The sequence below is a fragment of the Tauraco erythrolophus genome, chromosome 14 (genome assembly GCF_009769465.1).
Source record: "Tauraco erythrolophus isolate bTauEry1 chromosome 14, bTauEry1.pri, whole genome shotgun sequence".
NCBI lineage: Eukaryota > Metazoa > Chordata > Aves > Musophagiformes > Musophagidae > Tauraco > Tauraco erythrolophus.
In genome coordinates, this window is record NC_141478.1 from 204,057 (window position 1) to 225,074 (window position 21,018).

General features: G+C 48.9%; 1 protein-coding gene across 1 annotated transcript in view; it reads left to right on the plus strand.

Annotated features, from left to right (window-relative positions):
- Positions 1–13,521, plus strand: part of MAP1A (microtubule associated protein 1A) — a 66,457-nt gene extending 52,936 nt beyond the window's left edge. Inside the window, 4 exon segments of the mRNA XM_086620542.1 lie at positions 1,384–2,902; positions 2,905–10,239; positions 12,223–12,455; positions 13,366–13,521. Of these exon segments, the coding sequence (XP_086476668.1) occupies positions 1,384–2,902; positions 2,905–10,239; positions 12,223–12,455; positions 13,366–13,521 (9,243 nt within the window).
- The last annotated feature ends 7,497 nt before the right edge of the window (positions 13,522–21,018 follow it).

The following is a 21,018-nucleotide window of genomic DNA, read 5'->3' on the forward strand; positions in this document are numbered from 1 at the left end:
AGAGGCCATCATCACCCTAGTAAATTTGGGTATTTCTCTTCATTTCACAGTCAGTCCAGCAAGCATAAGCTGTTCACAAGGTTCAGTGTGTTCTTTAGGGGTGTGTAAAGATGATGAGGGGATTACTAAATGCTGATTAAGTAACTACATGATGATTAAATAACTGAAAATGTTGTTATTTAATCATAGGATTATAGAATCATTCAGGTTGGAAGGGCACTTGAGAAGTCTGTAGTCCAATCTCCTGCATAGAGCAGGGTCAGCACTGAATTCAGACAAGATTGCCCAGGGCTTTGTCCAGTGGGGTCTTGAAAACCTTATAGGACTTCTCTGAACCTCTGCTCCAATGCTAATAATCTTAGCTAGGTGTACTATAGCTTTCCTCAGAGGCTTTAAACTCTTTCTCTTGGCGCTCATTGCCAATACAGATATGCTGCTTCTGTTTTTGGTAAGCTCTACTTCCACGGATCATTATGTGCCAGATGTTTAGAATGCCTCCATGTGATTGAATGTACAGTTGCTGCAGGAATGGCTGGGTGATATTTTGACAACTGATATCACTGTTGCTGTAATTACATCAGCAAATCTGCCCACTTTCATTTATTTTAGGCTAAGTGTTCTCATTTCTTTCTGGTACCCATTTATTTGGACACTAACTACTCAATTAAGGGCTGCCTAAGCAAGAGAACACAGTGTAAAGAAGTATGCTAATCTCATTCCAGATACTTAGGAAGTCTGAGGTTTAATGCTTCTTTGCTCAGGATATGTTAAGCATAGCTCTAAGGACCCTTGGAAATTATATCAACCTTCGTTTTACTTGTTAATCATGTAGCACGTCCCCAGCCCCGTATGTATATCAGAGATAGAGTCATGACTTTCAAAATAGGTCCCAGGAAAGGAAATGAATCTGAACATAAAAGAAAGTCCTATGGCACTAGAACTGCGCGAAGTGCTGTATGATCATTCACTAGCCGATGAGCAAGGATAAGTTCAGATAATGATGCTTAGGTTGAAAACGATATCTCAGGATTAGAATTCACAAATCACAAAGAAACTGCTACTTTTGACTGATATCCCAGGTTAAATAGGAAGAAGTAAGGAGAGAGGACAAGGTGGTTCCTGCTTTTGTTTTCTTTCCTGAGGTCTTGTCTCTGTGCACTCCCAACAGTCAGGAAGCATTACAATTTCAAAAGAGAGCAGAACATGACCCCATGCATCTATTTGCAATGAGCTTTTGGACTATTTAATCTGTCCTCAATGTTTCCTGTTAGTAAAGTGCGCGTGCCATCTTCAGTATTTCTGCATTAACTGGCTATTTTTTTAAGTGCTGCATTGCTCTCAGAGCTCTATTTGACTTTTATCTGTCTGTGCTTGTCTCATTAGGTCACCCAGATTCTTAGCAACACTGACTCAGATATCAAGGCCTCCCTTACTGTGTCGTGCTTGGGAGAAGGAGACTGGAGCAACCTTGGGCATCCTCGATTTCAGGAAATTATTAATCTGAAACTGAATCCTGATCCAGTTCTGCCAGAAATGGATGGGGTGTCTGAGTTTGCAGAATACGTCTCTGAGACAGTCGACGTGCCGTCTCCGTTTGATCTCCTGGAGCCACCCACCTCAGGGGGCTTTTTGAAGCTTTCTAAACCCTGCTGCTACATATTCCCTGGGGGAAGAGGTGATTCTGCTCTCTTCGCTGTCAATGGGTTTAACATCCTTGTGGATGGTGGCTCTGACAGGAAATCTTGCTTCTGGAAGCTGGTAAGGCACTTGGATAGGATTGACTCGATCCTGCTCACCCACATTGGTGCAGACAACCTACCTGGCATCAATGGTCTGCTGCAGAGGAAAGTCGCTGAGCAAGAGGAGGAACAATCCCAGGGCTCTACCAACTACAGTGACTGGATGAAGAACCTAATTTCTCCTGAGCTAGGGGTGGTTTTTTTTAATGTTCCTGAAAAACTGAAGATGCCTGAATCGTCCATGAAAGTAAAGAGGAGCATCGAAGAAGCTTGTCTGACACTGCAGTATCTCAACAGACTGGGCATTAAATCAGAGCCTCTCTACAGGGTGGTGAGCAGTACCATCGAACCAATCACGCTTTTCCACAAAATGGGAGTGGGAAAGCTGGACATGTATATACTGAATCCTGTCAAGGACAGTAAAGAAATGCAGTTTCTAATGCAGAAATGGGCTGGTAATAGTAAAGCAAAGACTGGCATAATTCTTGCAAGCGGGAAAGAAGGTGAAATTTCTGTTCCGTATCTCACATCCATCACAGCCCTAGTGGTGTGGCTTCCAGCTAGCCCAACAGAAAAAATTGTAAGGGTTTTGTTTCCTGGAAATGCTCCTCAAAATAAGATACTGGAAGGTCTTGAGAAACTCAAGCACCTGGATTTTCTGAGGTTCCCAGTGGCTACTCAGAAAGATATCACTTCTGGAATACCTCCACCTGTGCTGAAGCAGACCAAAATTAAACAAAGAGCAGACAGTAAAGAGAGTCTTAAATCTTCCCCCAAGCCATCTGTGACAAAGCAAGCTAAGAAAGAAGAGGCAGTTGAGGAGGGGATTAAGGAGGTAAAACCAGAAGTCATAAAGGATGCTAAAATTGAGAAAAAGGTTAAAGAACACTCAGAGAAAATTCCTGAGAAACCTGTTAAACATGAAAAGATAAAGACAGAAACAAGTGATGCTCTTAAAGCTGAGAAAAGGAAATTGGCAAAAGACAAGGTTGGAAAAAAGCATCTCAAAGAGAAAGTATCCAAACTGGAGGAGAAGAAAGACAAAGAAAAGAAAGAGATTAAGAAGGAGAAAAAGGACTTAAAAAAAGATGATGGAAAGAAAGAGGATAAAAAAGATTCGAAGAAAGAGGATAAAAAGAAAGAAACCAAACCAGAGCCTAAAAAATTTCTAAACCAGACTTAAAACCATTTACCCCAGAAGTAAGGAAAACACTATACAAGGCAAAAGTTCCAGGCAGACTCAAAACTGAGAAGGTGAAAGTCAAACCTGAAAAGGAAGGACCTGCTGACCTGAAGACATCACAAATGGAGACAGCACCTGTACAGGTGGAGCCGGGAGAGACTTCCATAGCTGAACAGAGGTTAGTCGTGTCTTCACCAGAAGATCTTACAAAGGACTTTGAGGAACTGAAGCACGAGGAGAAAGGGGCCTTGCAGGTGACTCAAGAAATGTCTGATATTGAGGTTAGTGATAAGATTATGAGAGTACCTGAAACAGAGAGAAAAGACTCTGCTGACATGATCACTCAGAGTTGCCTTGAAGTGGATCTGATTTTGAAAACAAACATTCCTGATCACGGAGTAACTACTACTGATATGGAAAAAGAATCACCAGCAGAAGAAAAGACAGTCCAACAGCTACAACTGAGAGCAGGTCATGCTGAAAAAACAGAGGATGAAAGAAGAACAATAGATGAAAATCGTGACATGAGATACGGCGAGGGAAAAGCTGAGCAGGACAAGGAAATTCGGCTGTTTCCAGACAAAGAACAGGTACCATCACAGACAGACCTCTTAGCAAAGCATGTTCGGTCATCAGCGTTCAGAGAGGAAGAAAAGGAGGAAGAGGAGAAAATCTCTTTGGACAGAAAACAGAGGGAAGCAGAAACAAAGACTTGTGAAAAGTATATTGAGGGGACAGAGGCACAGGAAGAGCATGAGCAGGAAAAAAGAGAAGATGTGATAGAAAAGGCAGAACTGGAAGAAAAGGAAGAACAGCACGTGAAGGCAGAGGAGAAGGTGGAGAAGAGTAGAGACTTCTATGAGCTGAATCAGGGTGAGAAAGAGGACAAAATATTTACCACTACAGAAAAGGAAAAAGAATTTAGTGACATGGGTGAGAAAAACAAGTTACTTGGAAAGGACGTAACAAAGGAAGAGTCATATCTGCCAGTCCCACCAGGGGCAACAGCAGAACATGTTTCGTACATCCAAGATGAAACTATCCCAGGCTACTCAGAAACAGAGCAGACCATTTCTGATGAAGAAATACATGATGAACAGGAAGAGAGGATCCCACACTTAAAGTATGATGTCAATGCCTATGACATTTCTGTCCCTGACCACCCAGGCTCTTTTGAAGCAATACATGGAATACAGGCCACGCCTACTGCTGACCTTTCAGCCAAGGGCTATGCCAACCAGGAGTCTGAAATCCTGGCATATCCTACAAACATTGTGGCAGCACCTCTAGCTGAGGAGGAGCATATATCCTCTGCTACCTCCATTACAGAATGTGATAAGCTTTCATCTTTTGCAACTTCAGTAGCAGAAGATCAATCTGTTGCATCTATAACAGCACCACAAACAGAAGAGACTGGGAAAAGCTCTTTGCTTCTAGACACAGTAAACAGCATGCCCTCCTCTCGGACTGAAGCAACCCAAGGTCTCGACTATGTTCCCTCCGCTGGCACAATCTCTCCTACATCATCCTTGGAGGAAGACAAATGCTTTAAATCTCCACCTCCTGAAGACTTCCACGCATTAGCAGAAGGAGAGAGAAAACTGGAAGCTCAAAAAAAGGATCTTCATGAAGAGGCAGAAGATGAAGAGGAAGAAGATGAGACTCCAAATGTTGAAATACCTGAGAAACTCAGAGGGCATTACAGTGCCCCCATGTTTGCTCATCAAGGATGTCCTGATAATGTGTTAATCAGTGTTTCAACAGAAGCAATGCAAACTTCTGGTCTGCCACTATCCACTGAAGAAACACCGTTTTCTCAGGTTGACTCTGCAGAGGCTGAAGAACGATGCATGAGTCCTGACGATAGTACTGTCAAAATGGCCTCTCCCACCCCATCTGGCCCCACTAGTGCAGGACACACACCTTTTCACCAGTCTCCAGTGGAGGAAAAACTAGAAACAGTAGATTCAGATCTATTTGAAAAACAAACAGATGCTGCTGCCAAGACATTGGAAGGCCAAACTTCTGTTGTGGTGAAGGGAGCCAAGGGCGAACCTCTCAGAGAAGACGAGGTATTTGCAGCTAAATATCGACGTGAAAAAGAAGTGCCTGGACCTGTACAGCGTAAGCTGGACTTGAGCAGTGACGTTCCAGTGTCTCCTGGGGAGGAGGTGCAGGAAGAACCAGTGGGGAAGGAGGAGCTGCCCTGGCTCTCCTACCACAAGCAGGACACAGTGGTGATAGGGGAGGAGGAGGAGCATCCCGTGCTGCCCCATCCCGGCACAGATGTGTTTCTGGAGCCAGAAAAAGAGCAAGGAACTAAAACCATGACAGAAAGCTTAATGGGAGTTTCAAAACACTTGTCCTTTGAGCCATTCTCTACCACAGCAACATCTCTAGGAGTGGATCCTTCACAGTTCACAAGCCAAAGCAAATCTGAAAGTGACAAGTCTTCACAATTTTCACCAGATGACACCAAATCACTTTCTTTTACAGAAGAAAGTATTGGTAAAGAAAAATCCTCAGATATTTCTGTTAAAGGAGTGACTGTGGAAGAAGGAAAACTGCTGTATTTCACAGGAGACACCTCAGAAGAAGAAAGATCTTCTCACGTTTCCATTAAAGACATTTCTCCAGAAGAGACCAAATCCATTTCTCTCACTGAAAGTCCCAGCAAGGAAATCTCTTCAGACCTTTTTGTTAAAGGAATTTCCCCAGAAGACATCAAATCTCTTAGTTTCACAGAAGAGAGAACTGCAAAAGAAAAAACTATGTTTGACTTTACTGAGAAATTCCCTTCAGAAGCTGTGAAGTCCGTGGATTTCACTGAGCAGAGCCCAGCTACATATGAAAAATCACTGAAAATTTCTGCCAAAGAACTCACGAAAGAAGTGTCAAAATCTTTTCCTTGCCCAGAAGGTAGCTCAGTTAAAGACACATCACCCAGAGATACTTCAACTGAAGAAATGTCTCCAGATGGCAGCAGTTTATTTTCTGCAGCAGAAAAGGGCCCATTTAGGGGAAGAACTACAGGCTTGGACTCTCAGGAAGTATCTCCAGATGCAAATGGCTTACACTTTACAGAATCTAGCCCGACTGAGGATAAAACATCTTCACCCATTTCTGCTGAAGGTGTAAAATCTTGCAAGTTCAAGGAAGCTCAAGAAGAAAAATCTCCAGAAATGGAAGACTTTTACATTAAAGATTTAAGTTATGAGAAGAAAGTGTGGTTTCCAGAAGAGGTGGAGGAGATCCCTGTTGAGGGAACGCGGCAGAGATATGACAAAGAGAGAGAGAGCACATTCTTGGATGAGGTACCAGATTATGAAACAAAATCCCTTCCTAAAATGGGAGAGGAGGAGATCCTGTCTCCTGCAGTGCCTAGCAGTCACTCCTGGAGAAGAGCAGAAAGTGAACCATGGGCCTCTGCATTTGAGTATCTGCAGGAAGTAAGAGAGACTGGAAGAGGAGGGCAGTTACCCGATGAGGAGGATGAGGATCTCCGTCATGCTGAAGACAAACCTGTGCTACTGCCAGCAGAAGCAGAACGTTTAAAGATGGAATTGTGTGATTACAAAGAAGACACACAGAAGAGTGCCAAACCTACATCAGAAACAAAGAGAGTGGAAATAGTTCCTCCTGAGATCACTCTCCCAGAAAGAACACAAATGGAGAGTTCTCTGTCTTCTCCATATGTCTATGGTGAGGAAAATCAGGCCAAAGCATTAACTGGAAACAAAGAAAGGCAAGAATTGTTGTTGACATCTAAACAAGAATACTCCTACTTAGATGATGAGGAGAAAGCTGTCCTAGATATCTATGCAAAGTCACTAGATCAAGCACTGACGACATCTCCCCTGTCTGTAACAGCTGCCAGTCTGGAAAAGGAGATCGACACAACACCAGAAGCAGAAAAGCCTTACAAGTTAGATCAGTGCAAGCCACCTTTACGGGACGAAGTCCCATCAAAGGACACAGAGAAGAAATCGGACATCAGTGGTTTGTATCAGGAAATAGACTGTAAATACAAGTCAGATAGAAAGCAAGAGGATGACTACAAATCCACTGAGGGTCTTTATGACTCTACAGGAAAAAAAGAGCAGATGGCAGCAGCATCTACTCTGTTGCAATCTACAAGACCAGCAGAACATGAATATATAGCAGCGTCATCAGAAGGAAGTGCTGCAGTGTCAGGGCAGCGCGCACACTCCCCTCTAGGACAAGGCCCTTGTCAAAAAAGCAGTGCTGCCATGGACCATGCTGACACCGTGGGTTCTGCCAGCCGAGCGGCGTATCCGCCAGAGACCTATTCCAGGAGCTCCCCTGAGCCTTATTCCTATGAGGAAGAGGTCTGCAGACCCAGAGGTGATGACAGTTCTGCAAGACAAGAGGAAGAAGAAAGAGAGCCAACTCCCTACCCTGATGAAAGAAGTTTCAAGTACGCTGACATCTACGAGAAGATAATTGTGTCTGGAGTTGGACCCTCCCCCTTCACACCCAAGTGTGCAGACAGCCCAGGCCACAAAGACAAGGTGCCAGCAAGTGCACTGATCACTCAAAAAGGTCAAAGTTTTCATGTCTCTGCAAAGGAGGAAGAGTCCTGTCTTTATACCTCTGCAGAGAAGGAGTTGTCATCTCCAGCATCCCCTAAAGACAGAGCAGATTCAGCCTTTGACTATGCAGACATCCATGAAAGATACTTGCCCTTGTCTGAAACAGGTAAGCCTAGGATATCTGAAGGTCAGGAAAAACTGAAGGTGTCTTCTGCTTTGCCAGAAGAACTGGACTCTGAGCTGCACCCATCATCCGCAAGCACAGCGTTTCCCTCTCCCACAGACACAACTGACACGTTTTATCAAGAAAAATCAGCTGCCTATATTGATGCTGCTTGTCCAGATGAGAACATCATTTTGTCTAGCCAGCGGCGGATATCTCTGTCCCCGAAATCTGAAAGCCCAGATCCCAAAGATGCATACTATGAGAAAGCAGGTCAAGGGGAAGAGAGCATGAGTGACTCTGAGTTAGAAAAAGGCGCTAAGGAGAAATCTGAGAAGGAGTCTAAACTGCACAGCCCTGTTGAAGCTGCAGGCACAGTCTATGCACACATCTCAGCGATGGACAAGTTTCACGTATCGGAACCCCTTCTGCAAAGCAAGCCTCAGGAGTCCGTTTCACCCAGTTCTACTGCCTCTTCACCCTCTGATCCAGGGTGGAAAGAGGAATACGGAAGTAGGACAACTGCATCAGCCACTGTTGTGGGGACATACGTTGCTGGTTACAGTGACCTGCCAGACGTAGGCAGAGATGAGCAGGCTTCAGAAAGGTGCCATGTGAGACAAGAGTCTTCACAAAAGAGAGATGTTGCTGAAAAATCCACAAAGGAATCACCTTTCTGTGTAACAGATTACCCGAGTGCAGCGGTGGTCTCGGAGTGCCAAGAGCAAGCCATACACTTGAAACCTGCTTCTGGAAAACGGGAAGAGGCATATGAAAAGGGCCCAGTAGTAGAGGGCAGAGTGATGGATAGTTCTTCTGGGTTTGAATGCTCCCTGCTAGGAAAGAGTGAAACTTCCGGTATGTTCAGACATGAGCAGACCTCAGCAAGCCGTTTAGGGGATATCTCTCTTCCTTTAAAGGTTCCTTGTGCTTTGCTCTCAGACAAGGGGACAAAAGATGAGTACTTGGAGGTTGCTGAGAAAATCAGCAGCCTTGACTCATCTTTTTCTAAATTCTCACCACTGAGTCCATATGAAGAAGATAAGTTGTTCTCCAAAGCTGCGGAAAGAGAGTCTGTGCCCCCACAGCAGCTGAAAGATGACTCTTCCAGCCTGTCAGAGGAACCTTCATCTGAAGCTACCACTCCTGTGATATCGACTACAGCAGAAAGTTTCTACTCCCATATGCTTTCCACATACACGGATGCAAGAGCGGAACCAAGTACCAGGAATCTTTGGGATGTGTCCCCACAAATTCCAGATAATGCTGTGAAAACACATACACCTGAAACCAAAGACTTTGTGTTTGCTGAAGAACGTGGCTCTCCATTCACAAGTGGCATGGGTGACAGCATTTCACCGTGCAGAAAGGAGTGCCAGAGTTCACAGCCCACACCAGGCTCTGCAGAGAAGCAACAGCACCCCTGTGTAAGCAGTCCAGAGCAGAAGATACCATTTACAGAACAGCTGATGACACTGACATCTCTCCCTGACGTGTTGACATCATTTCCTCATCATCAGCATGAAGATGAAACCACAGCCAACGGTCCAACAGAGGTGAGCACCAGTCTGCAAGCTTTCCAAAGTACATACCATGCAGCAGAGGCAAAAGATGAAAAAACATGTCCTGATTCTGACAGCAGTTTTTCTCCATGCGCAGGCAAAGAGGACACAGAGAGGCAGAGCCGTCCTTCCTCTCTGATGTCCCCTGAACACAGTTTCCAGCCCTTTTTCCCAAATGTGCAGAGGGGTGGAAAAACAGAGGACCATGGAGATGCTTCCCATGAGATGGAGCCACATTTAGGAGGCAGTTTTGATTGTGGACAGAAATTTTCCTCAGGTGACTACAAGCACAGGAAGGGAGAGCTCTCTCCCTCATTCATCAACCCGAGCCCTCACGAGCTCTCTGAAGACAGTGACCTCTCACAGGAGGATGGTCATCCTTCAGTGCAAGGAAGACCACCCCTCACAGGTAGTAGCCCCATGCAAAGTGCCACAGTGGAGGAAACTCCTCCAACATCAGTGAGTGATTCTGGAACCTCCCAGTCAGACTCGGATGTCCCACCTGAGACAGAAGAATGTCCATCCATCACAGCAGATGCCAACATGGACTCGGATGAAGATGCCGATTTCCTTCCAGTGGACAAAGCTGTTGGAAATGCTCATCATGCCAGTTCTAGGTCCAGCCATGATCCTCAGCCTGTTCCAATGGTAGATCCCCACCCCCATCCTCCTCACCCTGATGTCTGCATGGTAGACCCTGATGTGTTGGTCAATGAGCAAAGCATGAGCAGAACTGAAAAAATTTCCAAGAAAGACATAAAGGAAAAGAACAAAGGTATGAGGAAGCCTGTGAGCAAACCCAAATCTTCCTCGCCTGCCCGGAAATTAGATGTGAAAGGGAAACGATCACCCACTCCTGTGAAACAGCCATCGGACAAATCTCCAAGATCTGTCACTGCCAAAAAAGAAAGAGATGGAGGAGAGAAGCCCAAACCACGTAGTGCACTGGTGCAGCCTCCTCACACAGAGGATGAGTTATCCCGGAGTAGTCACAGCAACCCTGGCAAGAGCCTTGTTAATGGCATCAAAACAAACCCCGGTAAGAAATTTTTCCGTAAGCGTGCATTTTCTCTTTAGGTCCAACACAGAGAAAAAGCATTGGGTTAAATGTAGCAGAACAGAGAACAGGACTTCCCAGTCAGGTGTAAAAAGTTATAAGCAGTGATAAGGTAGAAAGGTTCTCACACACATCACGTAAAGAGATCAAAGCCTTGAGGAAAACTCTCAATCTCTGTAGAGATAAATGCCACCACCTCTGCAGAGAGACAGACCTGTGAGACCTAATTCAGCACTTTATAGGCCAAGACTCAGTTCCACTCAGGGGTACATCTGTGGAGCGGCAGTGGGTATGTGGAGGTGGATGCTGTCAAAGAAATGCCAGCAACTGAAGGACAAAATATGTGTGTGTTTTAAAAAGAGGGGGCAACCTCAGCCTGTGAGTGGGGTAAGTGCATTGCACTGGACTGAGACAAAGCTGTCACACAGAATAACAGGACACTTCCATGGTTGGATATGTCCTTTCCTCTGAAACGTTAAGCAGAGGTGGGATGGGAACAGCTCCACATCTGAGTGCCACACGCCAGGCACTGAACAGGCAGTCTGACTGTTGGAAACCAAGGTCTTCTCTTTTTCCTAAATGAAGGTATGAAAGAGGGACTCAGCTTCAAGCATGTGCACAGCCCATGGCCTCTTGCTAAGTGTTCACACAGAGATCAGTGCTCTGCTGGTGTCCTACAAGATGATACCAGTATTAGGTGATCCAGTATTGCGCCACCGTGTCTGTGCTGAGACCCCGTAGTGCTGGGCACTCTGCAGACACAGAGCAAATACTGATCCTTGGCTCTGGATGAGTGCAAGGTCAGGGGCAGCAGGTGGGCAGTGCCAGGGACAACGGAGAAAAATGAAACACAGTGGGTGTGCTGTGGTCTCAGCAGATGCCCGTTGCAGACACTGTGGCAAAGAGAGGGTGTAGCAGGAGAAGCGGGGAAGGTTTGCAGAAGTGCTCCAGAGAGCTCATCTTGAGTGAGAACAGCTGACGGGGAGGACCTGAAGAGAGCCCGCGTGTGTCTGTACAGAACAGTCATGTCTTAGAGGCGCCGCACAGAAAGGACTGGCAAGAGCAGTGCCTGGGTATGCGAATCAAGGAAGGATTGAGGCAGAGATAGGATGGAGCAGTGCTGTGAGTTGCCCAAATCAGACTTGGGATGAGGACTAGACATCCGTAGGACTGACTGAGACAGGTAGGGGTTTTTTGTTTGTGGAGCAGCTAGGCAGCACAAGTGGGCCATGCTAGTAGTTAGTGGCTTTCTGCTCATGGAAGAGACTACCCAGAGGTGGTATATGGAAGGAAAAAGAGGACAGAGGCTTCTGTGATTGCACAGAGAGCAGGAGGGAGAGAAGGGACCGTCCTTCTATGGGTTGTGTGTGTATATATGTGCATATATATTGTTGAGTATAGCAACTCTTGTTTGACTATCTCTCATCTCATAAACATAAGCAGCAGCAAATGAAGAAAAGAGATATAAAAGGCCAATAGGAAAGAGCAACAGAGTCCTTGGAATAGCAGCGATTCACGGAGATGACAAAAAGCCATCATGGAGCTTCCAGAAAGACTACCGTAATACCCTCGGGTAGCATATAAAGGCCATCAGAATGGGTTTCTTTAGCAAATGTAGGTTATTAAACAACAAAAAACAGGGCTAAATATTGACTGGAACGGCAACTCTGCAAAAGCTAGTAAGGGAGATTTTGTTAGTCCCTTCCCCAGGAAAGGCTTCTGAGCCTAAGGCCTTCCAGTCCCTCCCCAAAGAACAGCAGAACTCCATTTCCCTCCCAAGAGCTGTGGCAGCACTGGCCCGGAAATGCACCCAGGTCACCGCTGAGCAGCAGAGCCTCGATAAATCTTAACTTTGTTGCTGCAGCTGCAGGGAAAAACTTTTCTGGAATTTGAGTCCTTCAGTGTTAGAGTGTTTGTCCTTTCCAGAAGGGTTTTGATAGCCTCCGTTTTCTTTTTTTTCCAAAGCTTCCAATAGTCCTAAGAGCAGTATGCCTGTGCCCATGGGTCCACCTGTCTACGTGGACTTGGCATACATCCCCAACCATTGCAGTGGAAAGAACACAGATCCGGAGTTCTTCAAGCGAGTTCGAGCATCGTATTATGTTGTGAGTGGGAATGATGCAGCCAATGGAGAACCAAGCCGTGCAGTGTTGGATGCGCTCCTGGAAGGGAAGTCTCAGTGGGGAGAGAACCTGCAGGTAGGTCATGGAAACACAAAGGAGTGTGTGTGATGCTCTTTGTGTCACAAGTGTGGAGGAGAAGGTGTGTGTCACAAGCATTCCTAGAGGGAGTACACTAAGAGGAAGTAAACGGTATTGGGCATGTCCTGCTCTGCAATCTTAGAAGAGCAACTGTTTGTAATCATAAGGAGGAGGACACCTGCAAAATGGTGTGAGCGGAAGCAGATACGTCCTCCTTTCCACATCCTTCTGAGGGGAGGAAGCACGCTCCTCCATATCTGCTGCAGGACGAGCCTGTCCTCAAGTGAAAACAAGCACCATCACAGGCTGAATTTTCATCAGTGTCCCACACCCAGTGGCATTTTTTGCTAGCCTTGCTTGCTGAAGATCTTGTAAGAGTGGCCTTACATGTAGTTCTTGCTTAGTCAGGTTTGCAGGACACCCTAGGTGGGCACTCTTTTCTGAAGACTGGTACAAGAAAGTGTGTATGTACTTTCAGATAAAGTAGCCTCAGATTTCAAGGTCCCCGAGTTGAACACGGGGTCACTAGGCACATAAAGTCTAATAACAGGCCATGAACAGTGACACTCTCAGCATTGTTCCTTTTCACACTGAGGGATCTTTCTAAGGCTGTTTCTGGAGCTCTACAGAGAGATGCTCTCCCCTGCACTGCAGCCATGTTCATCATTGTGGTGTTGGCACTGCCAGTTTGCAGCCAGCTCAGAGCACCATTGTGCTGGTACTGCATAAAATAAAGCACCAGCTCTGCCTTAGAGAACCTGACATCTGAAAGACATTAAATAGAACAAGCAGTACCAAGGGTACAGTGTTCTAAAATTAATGGGAAATTTTAGCCTCAGCTCCTATGGGCATTGTTTGTCACTGCAGTTGTTCTCAGACAATCAGCCCTGCTACTTTCTTTTCCCAGGTGACGTTGATCCCAACACATGATACTGAGGTGACACGAGAATGGTACCAGCAGACCCATGAGAAACAGCAGGAGCTAAACATCATGGTACTGGCAAGCAGCAGCACTGTTGTGATGCAGGATGAATCTTTTCCAGCCTGTAAGATCGAATTCTAAATCTCCCACACTTTGCGTTCATCCATTGACTCTCTAATCACCGATGCAACATCAGAGACACCATCTAATCACAGTCCAGTTCTTCTCTGGGTTAGTCCTCTACATGGTTCCCATTTGTCAGGCAATCGGGTATCCATCTAGCTCAGCACTGGATGCCATGAGAAAGAAGTGCAGGGCTCTGTAATATTCTGGACTGAGCTAAGAGTTTGTGCAAGAGCAGTTGCAGGCCAGGGGCACTCTCACTTTTCCCTGCTTTACTCTGCTGCCTGTACAGTTTCTGCAGACTATCTTGGCTGCCTTGCTGCTGTGAGAGCTTGTTCTACCCTCTTCCTGGCTGCCTTGCCATTTAACTTGTAGCACCCTGAACCTCATCTTTCTGGTGAGGGCTGAAGTGCTGCTGCTGCATGTAGACAGTGAATGGAGGGGCAGAGAAGAAAACTAATTTGCAAAGAAAATGCACCTAGGAGATGAGGGAAGGCAAAACCCTCCAGCTGTAACATGACAGTGAAGGTCATTCTTCCATCTCCCATCCTGAACACACAGGTGGTGCTCTGAGCAAGGAGACCTGTACTCCAACTAGGCAGGACCACTGTTTGCCAGCTCTGCAGGTTTCTGTCCCAAGTAGTTGGTTGTGGCATCCTGCAACACCTGCCCACTATGCTGAAGGATAAAGGACATGTTTGTTTGGGGGTGGCGGTGGGAGGGGAGGGTTCAGCCTGTTGTTCTTTGCTACAAAGAGCACATTCCTAACCTGCTAACTTGAGCGTTGCACACACCCAGTGGCCAACTTACTCCTGCACACCAGCGGTGCAACAGCAGGAGGCACAAAGGGGCTGTTGCCTGAACAGTCACACAAAAGGAGTATCCAAACGCACAACTACAGCCCCCTCTAAAGCAGAAGGGCTGAAACAACCCCGGCCACTGTTGGCCTAAGATGTATGAGAAACCTCCCTGTCTTTGTAAACCAAAGGCTTTCTTGAGGATTGTGCAGAGGCAGCTGAGGAGCCCACATGCCATACTGAGAAGCGCGCGCCTGCCCGGCGTAGTGGATGTGCGCCAGCTCTGCAAGCAGCACCAGTTTCCTGGCTGCCTGTGTGCTGCTGATCCAAGCCTCTCAGCTGTCTTCAAGCTTTTTGTTGTCCCGGTAAATGTCCAGAATGCAGGGACTAGAACCCATGGTGTGAGGAAAGAGAACCCCCTTCCAAAAACACGCAGGGAAAGTCGTTTATTAAGTGTAGTTGCTCTTAGTTTCTCCACTCCTTGGCAGGGACGTGCAGACTCTTGCTGCCAGCGTGGCTGAGGTGCTGTGCACACCCTGCAGCCCGCGGCTGGCACACCTGTTGTGGGCTACGTCCTCGCTCTCTGGCCCTCCTGGTAGCAGCATAGTTGTATGCCGTGAGTGCATCATTGCTACTGACCAGTCACCCAGAGCCTCCTTGGCATGCAAACCCTCTCCAGCTGTGGGGCTCCCAGCCCTGCAGGGAGAGTAGCTCCAGGAGCGGTAGCACTCGGGTGCGTTGAGGTGGCAGCACGGGTGAGCCTTTGCCACATCTGAGAACACTGCAGGAAGGTCTTAGCATGAGCATGGCTTTTATCTTCCTATAAGACAAAGGGAGCAGCAGTAGCGTGTGCTCTGGGGGAGGAGAGATGAGACAGAAAGCAAAGCCGCAATGCTTGACGTGCAACTAAAAGGTATTTCCATCTGCTGTGTTGCTCACTGCGCTTGGCCCTCAGCCCAGGTCTGACTCCAGAATACGCACCCCAGGACCCCGTGTTGTGCTTGCCTGGGGCACTTCAGTCTCAGCGCTAGTTTTCTGGCAGCTGACACAAAGAAAATGCTGCTTAGAAACCTGCTCCTAGGACTAAAATGGAGTTTCTAGGGAAATGGTTTATTTTGCATTTAATTTATATATTTATTTTTTTTATGTTAAGCTGTGTTTTGTGTGGATTTAATATTTTAATTTATACATGTTAACCTCTTATTGTCAGTTCAGAGGTTTCTCAGTACAAATACTTAGATGCTGCAGTTAAAACAACAACAACATAAAAAGAGCTTAGGGAACTCGCTGGCAGCAAAAGAGGTCGCTGCTTGCAGGCTGCCAGGCTGTGTCTAAAACGCAGCAGCTGCAGGACAAAGCCTGGGGCTGGCAGCCCCTCCCCTAGCAGCAGCGGCCCTTTTGACACAGCCCGCGCTCCGGGATTTGGCAAATCCCTGCCCTGTGCTGTATTCATTTCAACCATGGGATCACAGCATGTCTGCCAGAAGAATCGATGTCCTTCTCTGAGACCTGATGGGGGTCAGTGTCCACGACTGTTGGTTACGGCAAACACTTGCGGTCAGTGGCACACCTGCTCCTGCTTCCCCGGACACTGCCTGGAGGGCTTTGCCTTCGGTGCTTCGGGGAGACCCTGCGCACTGCCCTAGGACGGGCTGCGGCCGGCGCAGGCGCGGGATGCCAGACGCTGGAGGAACGACGCGACCCTCCCTGACTGGCTCCCTGAGCGTGGCTAGATGTAAAAGCTAATGCACTAACTTTAGATAGACCCACACATGAATGTTTTCTCAGTTTTAAACTTGAAGCAATTCTGACTAAGCAGCAGTTATAGTGAGGCTTTGCAAGGTGCCTGCATCCTCCAGGCAGGAGCATGGTCGTTGGCATGTGTTCCAATAAAGACACCTGCCCTCCGCGTTCTGTGCTCCTGCATTCCGCAGCTATGCTGCTTGGACAGCTTTATCCTACACCAATTTGCTTCCCTGTCTTTAAGGCTCCACAGTTTTGTTTTTTTTTTTCAGTCTTTTGTGGCAGTCTGTTCTGCCTTCAGCTTCTCTCCCTCCCTCTCAGTCTTCCTCCCCTCGTCCTCCCTCCCATCCCTCCTCCCACCCCTCCCCCTGTCTTAAAAAAACTACGGGGAAAAAGACTTGCAAAAATGCCGATTTGTAGAGTCTGACCCTGCGTAGCCTGCAGGAGCCAGCAGAACCCATCCAGAGCCAGAGGTAATACAACACTATAGAGAGAAACAGTTAAACTTTGCTTTTGCTTGTTCTGCATGTGGGCAACAACGCGTAATCTTCCTGTATGTAATAGGTACAAAATACTATTTTAAACCTATAATTAAAAAAGTGAACGTCTTAACTGTATTGAAATGGCAACTTGTGCTCCTAGCTTCTTCTATGCTAAATGTTTTAAGAACAGAGCCCTGATTCTTTTCTTCAGCATCATGTTTCTATTTGAATTTAGTTCCCTGAGTTCTGTCCTTTTGCCCATTTCCATGTGAAACACTCTGTAACTAACTGCTGTCAAGAGAGGAGCCCAACACATTAATAATAAAGCCACATAAATTGCGAGCGAGAACACTTCCAGCTGTTTCAAACTGTTCTGTGCTGAGTCCCTGCTGTGGGCAGGGGCACACAGACACTGCTGCCGTACCCCCTCCGGCACTGCCATACCCCACTCCAGCACTGCTGTACTCCCCTCCGGCGGTGCCATACCCCACTCTGGCACTGCCGTACTCCCCTCCGGCGGTGCCATACCCCACTCCGGCACTGCCCAGCCGCCTCCCAGCCGAGTGCTGGCCTTTCCACTGACACCTTCCCGTGCAGCTGCTGGGGCTGCCTGTGGCCCCCGGGAAGGGACACGCACAGCAGGGGCAGAGAGCCGGCCTGGGCCACTCACCACTCCCTCCTTGGCCCCAGTAAGGTGGTTTATAGTTCCAACTACCTGCCGTCCCGGGGATGTTCCAGGCCCTGATGCAGCCCTGGATGCTCCAGTATGGAGCCCAGCACAGTGCGTCCCGCCAGCGCTGCAGCTCCAGACCCGTGCTTTCCATGGCGGCGCTCTGCCTGTCCCGGTGCTTCCTGGGGGGACAGCTCTCGTCAGCACTGCTGGCACTCCTTGAACCAGGAATGTCTCTGCTCCAGCAGGAAGCAGAGCACCGCAGTGCTGCCGGCCCGGGGAGGGACAGGGGTCAGGGCCTGCAGGCAGCCTGGCACCAACAGGGCACTGTGCGCTGCCAGTCCCTACGGCAGCAGAGGGCCTTCGCACCTCGGCAGAGCTCCAAACCCACCTCTGAAGGGGAAGTCACTTTATCTCAGCTCCTGTAGCTACTCAGCAGCAAACCGGACAGCAGCCCTCTGCTCTGCCCATGCCGATGCCCCGTCAGCTCTGCTCCTGCCCAGGTGTCCTCCGGAGGAAACAACAGCAGAGTTGAACGTGAGGGAAAGGAAAGCCGGTGCTGGGCTACGACTCTCAGAAGAGAGGTCATCATGGCCACAGAGCAAACCAGGCTTGTACAGCAGGTAATGACAAGCTCGGGACAGCTGCCAGGGCTGGTGCTGGCAGGGGAGGGACCACAAACTGTCACCATAAACCAGAACTACTTCCACAGCTGCTTTCCAGCTAAACCAGCATAGGGATATGGCCGTGCTCCTGCTGAGAGGCTGAAATGCATATATGATGCATTTGCCAAAGGCGTTGGGAGTCTCAGGACCTGTTCAGCACCATCCTGCAGAGCAGAGCTGCCCGGCCAGCTGTTGAGATGGACCATGCAGGCTGTGGTGAACACATCTACTGTAGGCTGTTCTGCAGAAGGGATACAAAATCAGGTTACCATTGTGGAGAACACAAGCGGCAGCACACAGGGAAGTGCTGTAAGTCACATAAGCATGTCCTGAGGAAGCAATGCTCCTCCAGCAATGATCAGGAGTACCCTGAGGCCAGGAAGCTTTCAAGTGGCCATGGGACCTGAATAGAAGCATCAGTGTTGATCTGTGGGCAGGTGTCTGCAAGGAGGAACTCGATCAGCCCAGACCTCCAAAGCAGGTACAGCTCAGTGACAAATTGATTTCTCTCAGCTCAAAGAGGAAGAGACAAGCAGCAATCCTTCAAACTCCTATTGCTCCCCTATAGCCGGCAAATAGAGCAGGCATCCACTGCGGCACTGGAGCCAACAGTCCTGGACCACAGGAGGAGGGGGAAATGGGACTCACATCAAGGACAGAAACCAGCTGTGCTCTGCTGGTCTGCCATGTCCATCACTTGTTGTGCAGGACTAGGGGAGCTAAAGGTTAGTAATTTATGGGGAAGTGGCATGGCTCTGAAAACCAGAAGAACAGATAAGCAAAAGACAGGTCCCAGTAAAGCAATGACATGGCCCTCCCTTAATCAGCTCCTTCAATGTCTGCAAACTGATGAGCCAGAGGAGTGTCCAAGGCAACAGCAGCAACATTGAGCCTGGTCTTGTTTCAGCAATCAGGGCAGCCAGGAGCCACATTCTGAGGGAAAGGGTTCCCAGCTACAAAGTGCTCCTAGCGCCGGCATGCCTCCTGCAGGTTGGCAGCATGGCAGGAGGGCAGCTGGCACTGAGAGCATCCCCCGGCTCTTGTCTTGCTGTGCAGACAGGCAGATTTGCCCAGCACTTGTACACAGCAAAGCCACCCACCAGCAGGCCCCAGGGTCCTGGCAGTGACGAGCTCCCTGTGCCCTCACCCCACAGATCCTGCTCTGCGACCGGCTCGTGCCACCGCCGACGAGCCGTGCCCCACTTGGCAATGGCAGCCTGCGGCAGGTGATGCTGGGTCCATCACGTCAACCACCTGCCCAGGCCTGGGCCATGGTCTCTGCTCCGTGGGTGCGGAGGCAGGCGCTGCATCCCCCCAACAGGAACACACAAATCCTGGCAGGAGACGCGGCTCTTGTGTCCAGCAGGGCCCCTGCTGCTGCGGCAGCGGCGCTGGCACAGCAGGTGCCATGCACTACAGGCCCTGGGAGGGTGCCGGCAGGATGGCGGGATGAGGGGCACAGGCATTGCCGGAGGGGCACAGGCGGTATCTGTGCTGTTGTGCCCCCTGCGCTCCTGCAGCCAGCTGCTGGGGCAGGGGCACACTGCAGCCCTGCAGCCTCGGCGCGACAGGCGCCAGCCAGGGCACAGGGTACCTGTCCTGCCACATCTTTAATGTGGAGCTGCCAACAAAAGTAAAAGGGCTCCCTGGCAGCACGAGGCAGGCCTGGCTCCCCCCCTGCAGCACACAGCCATAGGCGAGCAGGCTGGCACTGCCCTGTGGAAGGGAGGGGCCAGGCTTCCTCCTGGCACAGCACTGCACCACGGCTGTGCTTCAAGTGCACGTAAACACGACCTTTCTTAAATACCCGAACTGGCAGCGAGGGATTATCAGGCGCGAGGAAGAGGACACGGTACCCAGGATGTGCTTGGAACTGACGAGGTGTGGACCAAGTGAAAGGAGCCAAACACGCTGCCCCAGCATCTTCGTTCTGCCGCAAACTGCCCTGGGAAGCCAGGACCTCTTTCCCAGTACGACCGGTTCTTCTGCAGAGGAAAAAAGAGGCGTCTGGCCTTCTCCAGCAAAGCCCCACGCTCGTGCACTCACTTCAGCTGTGACTTCTGCCACGGTTCCTCTTGCAGAGTGGCGAGAACATGCCGGGCTTGCTGCCCCAGGCACCCGTGAGCTCTGGCACACGCACACTGCTGCACGAGTCAGCACCAGAGACAGAGAGACGCCGGACCCACAGCATAGATTTACTGTGAACACACATCATCACAACACAGCGCGGAGATCTTTGGGCACAGCTTCACAAAAACACAGACCCTAGCTACAGACAGACACGCAGACTTGTCCATAAATACAGGAGGCGCAGGAGGCACAGCCCTGCCCGCACTTGGGATGCGGCAGGGACACCCGTGTCAATCTTGCCCTCAGGCTTGTGCTCACAAGTCATTTACATAAATATGTATTAAATACTTTTCACTTTTTATATAATAAAGATTTCTCCTTATTGGTTTCTAATAATCCTGATTTGTTCAAATAGCAGTTTCTTTTAATTTCTGTCACCAAGACTTCAGAGCTGTACCCTGCCTGACCCTTGGGGACTAGAAAAAACACCCGTGTGTGTCCTCCATGCCCACCTCTCTCAGGCTGGATGCCCAGGCACCCGCCTGCCCCAGTCCAGCAGGAAAACATTCAAGCCCACGCCAAAGAGACATTTTCTTGCAAGTGGCTGCCTCGAACCTGACCCCCTCATTACTCTCCTTCCCACACTCAATCAAAATGCTTTCCGATTCTCCTGGTTTTCCTGCCATGGGCTCTCTGGACCTGTTTATGGTGGCCAGTGGTAGGAACTGAGAGAGGAAGAAGGAAGGAACAGAGAGGAGGTCGGTGGTTGTGATGGATCTGATTACTTTGGGCCCAGAACGCCTTCCTCTGAAGGCTACGGGCCAAAAAAACTCAAGGGACCATCTGTCTCCTTTGGACTTACCACCCCAAAAGCCTGGGCTGTACCCATCCTCTAACTCTGCTGTCCCAGTGAGCACATGGCCCTTGAGACACCAGCCCCATGTCCCTGCTCCATGGAGGTGCCATGCCAGTACCAAGACTGCCTTTAACAAGGCAGGTGGAGCATTGCCTCTTGCCAAATGGCAAAGAACTGGCTTGTGGAGGAGCAGAGCAGACTCTTCCACACCCCAGAGTCCTGTGGCCTTGGG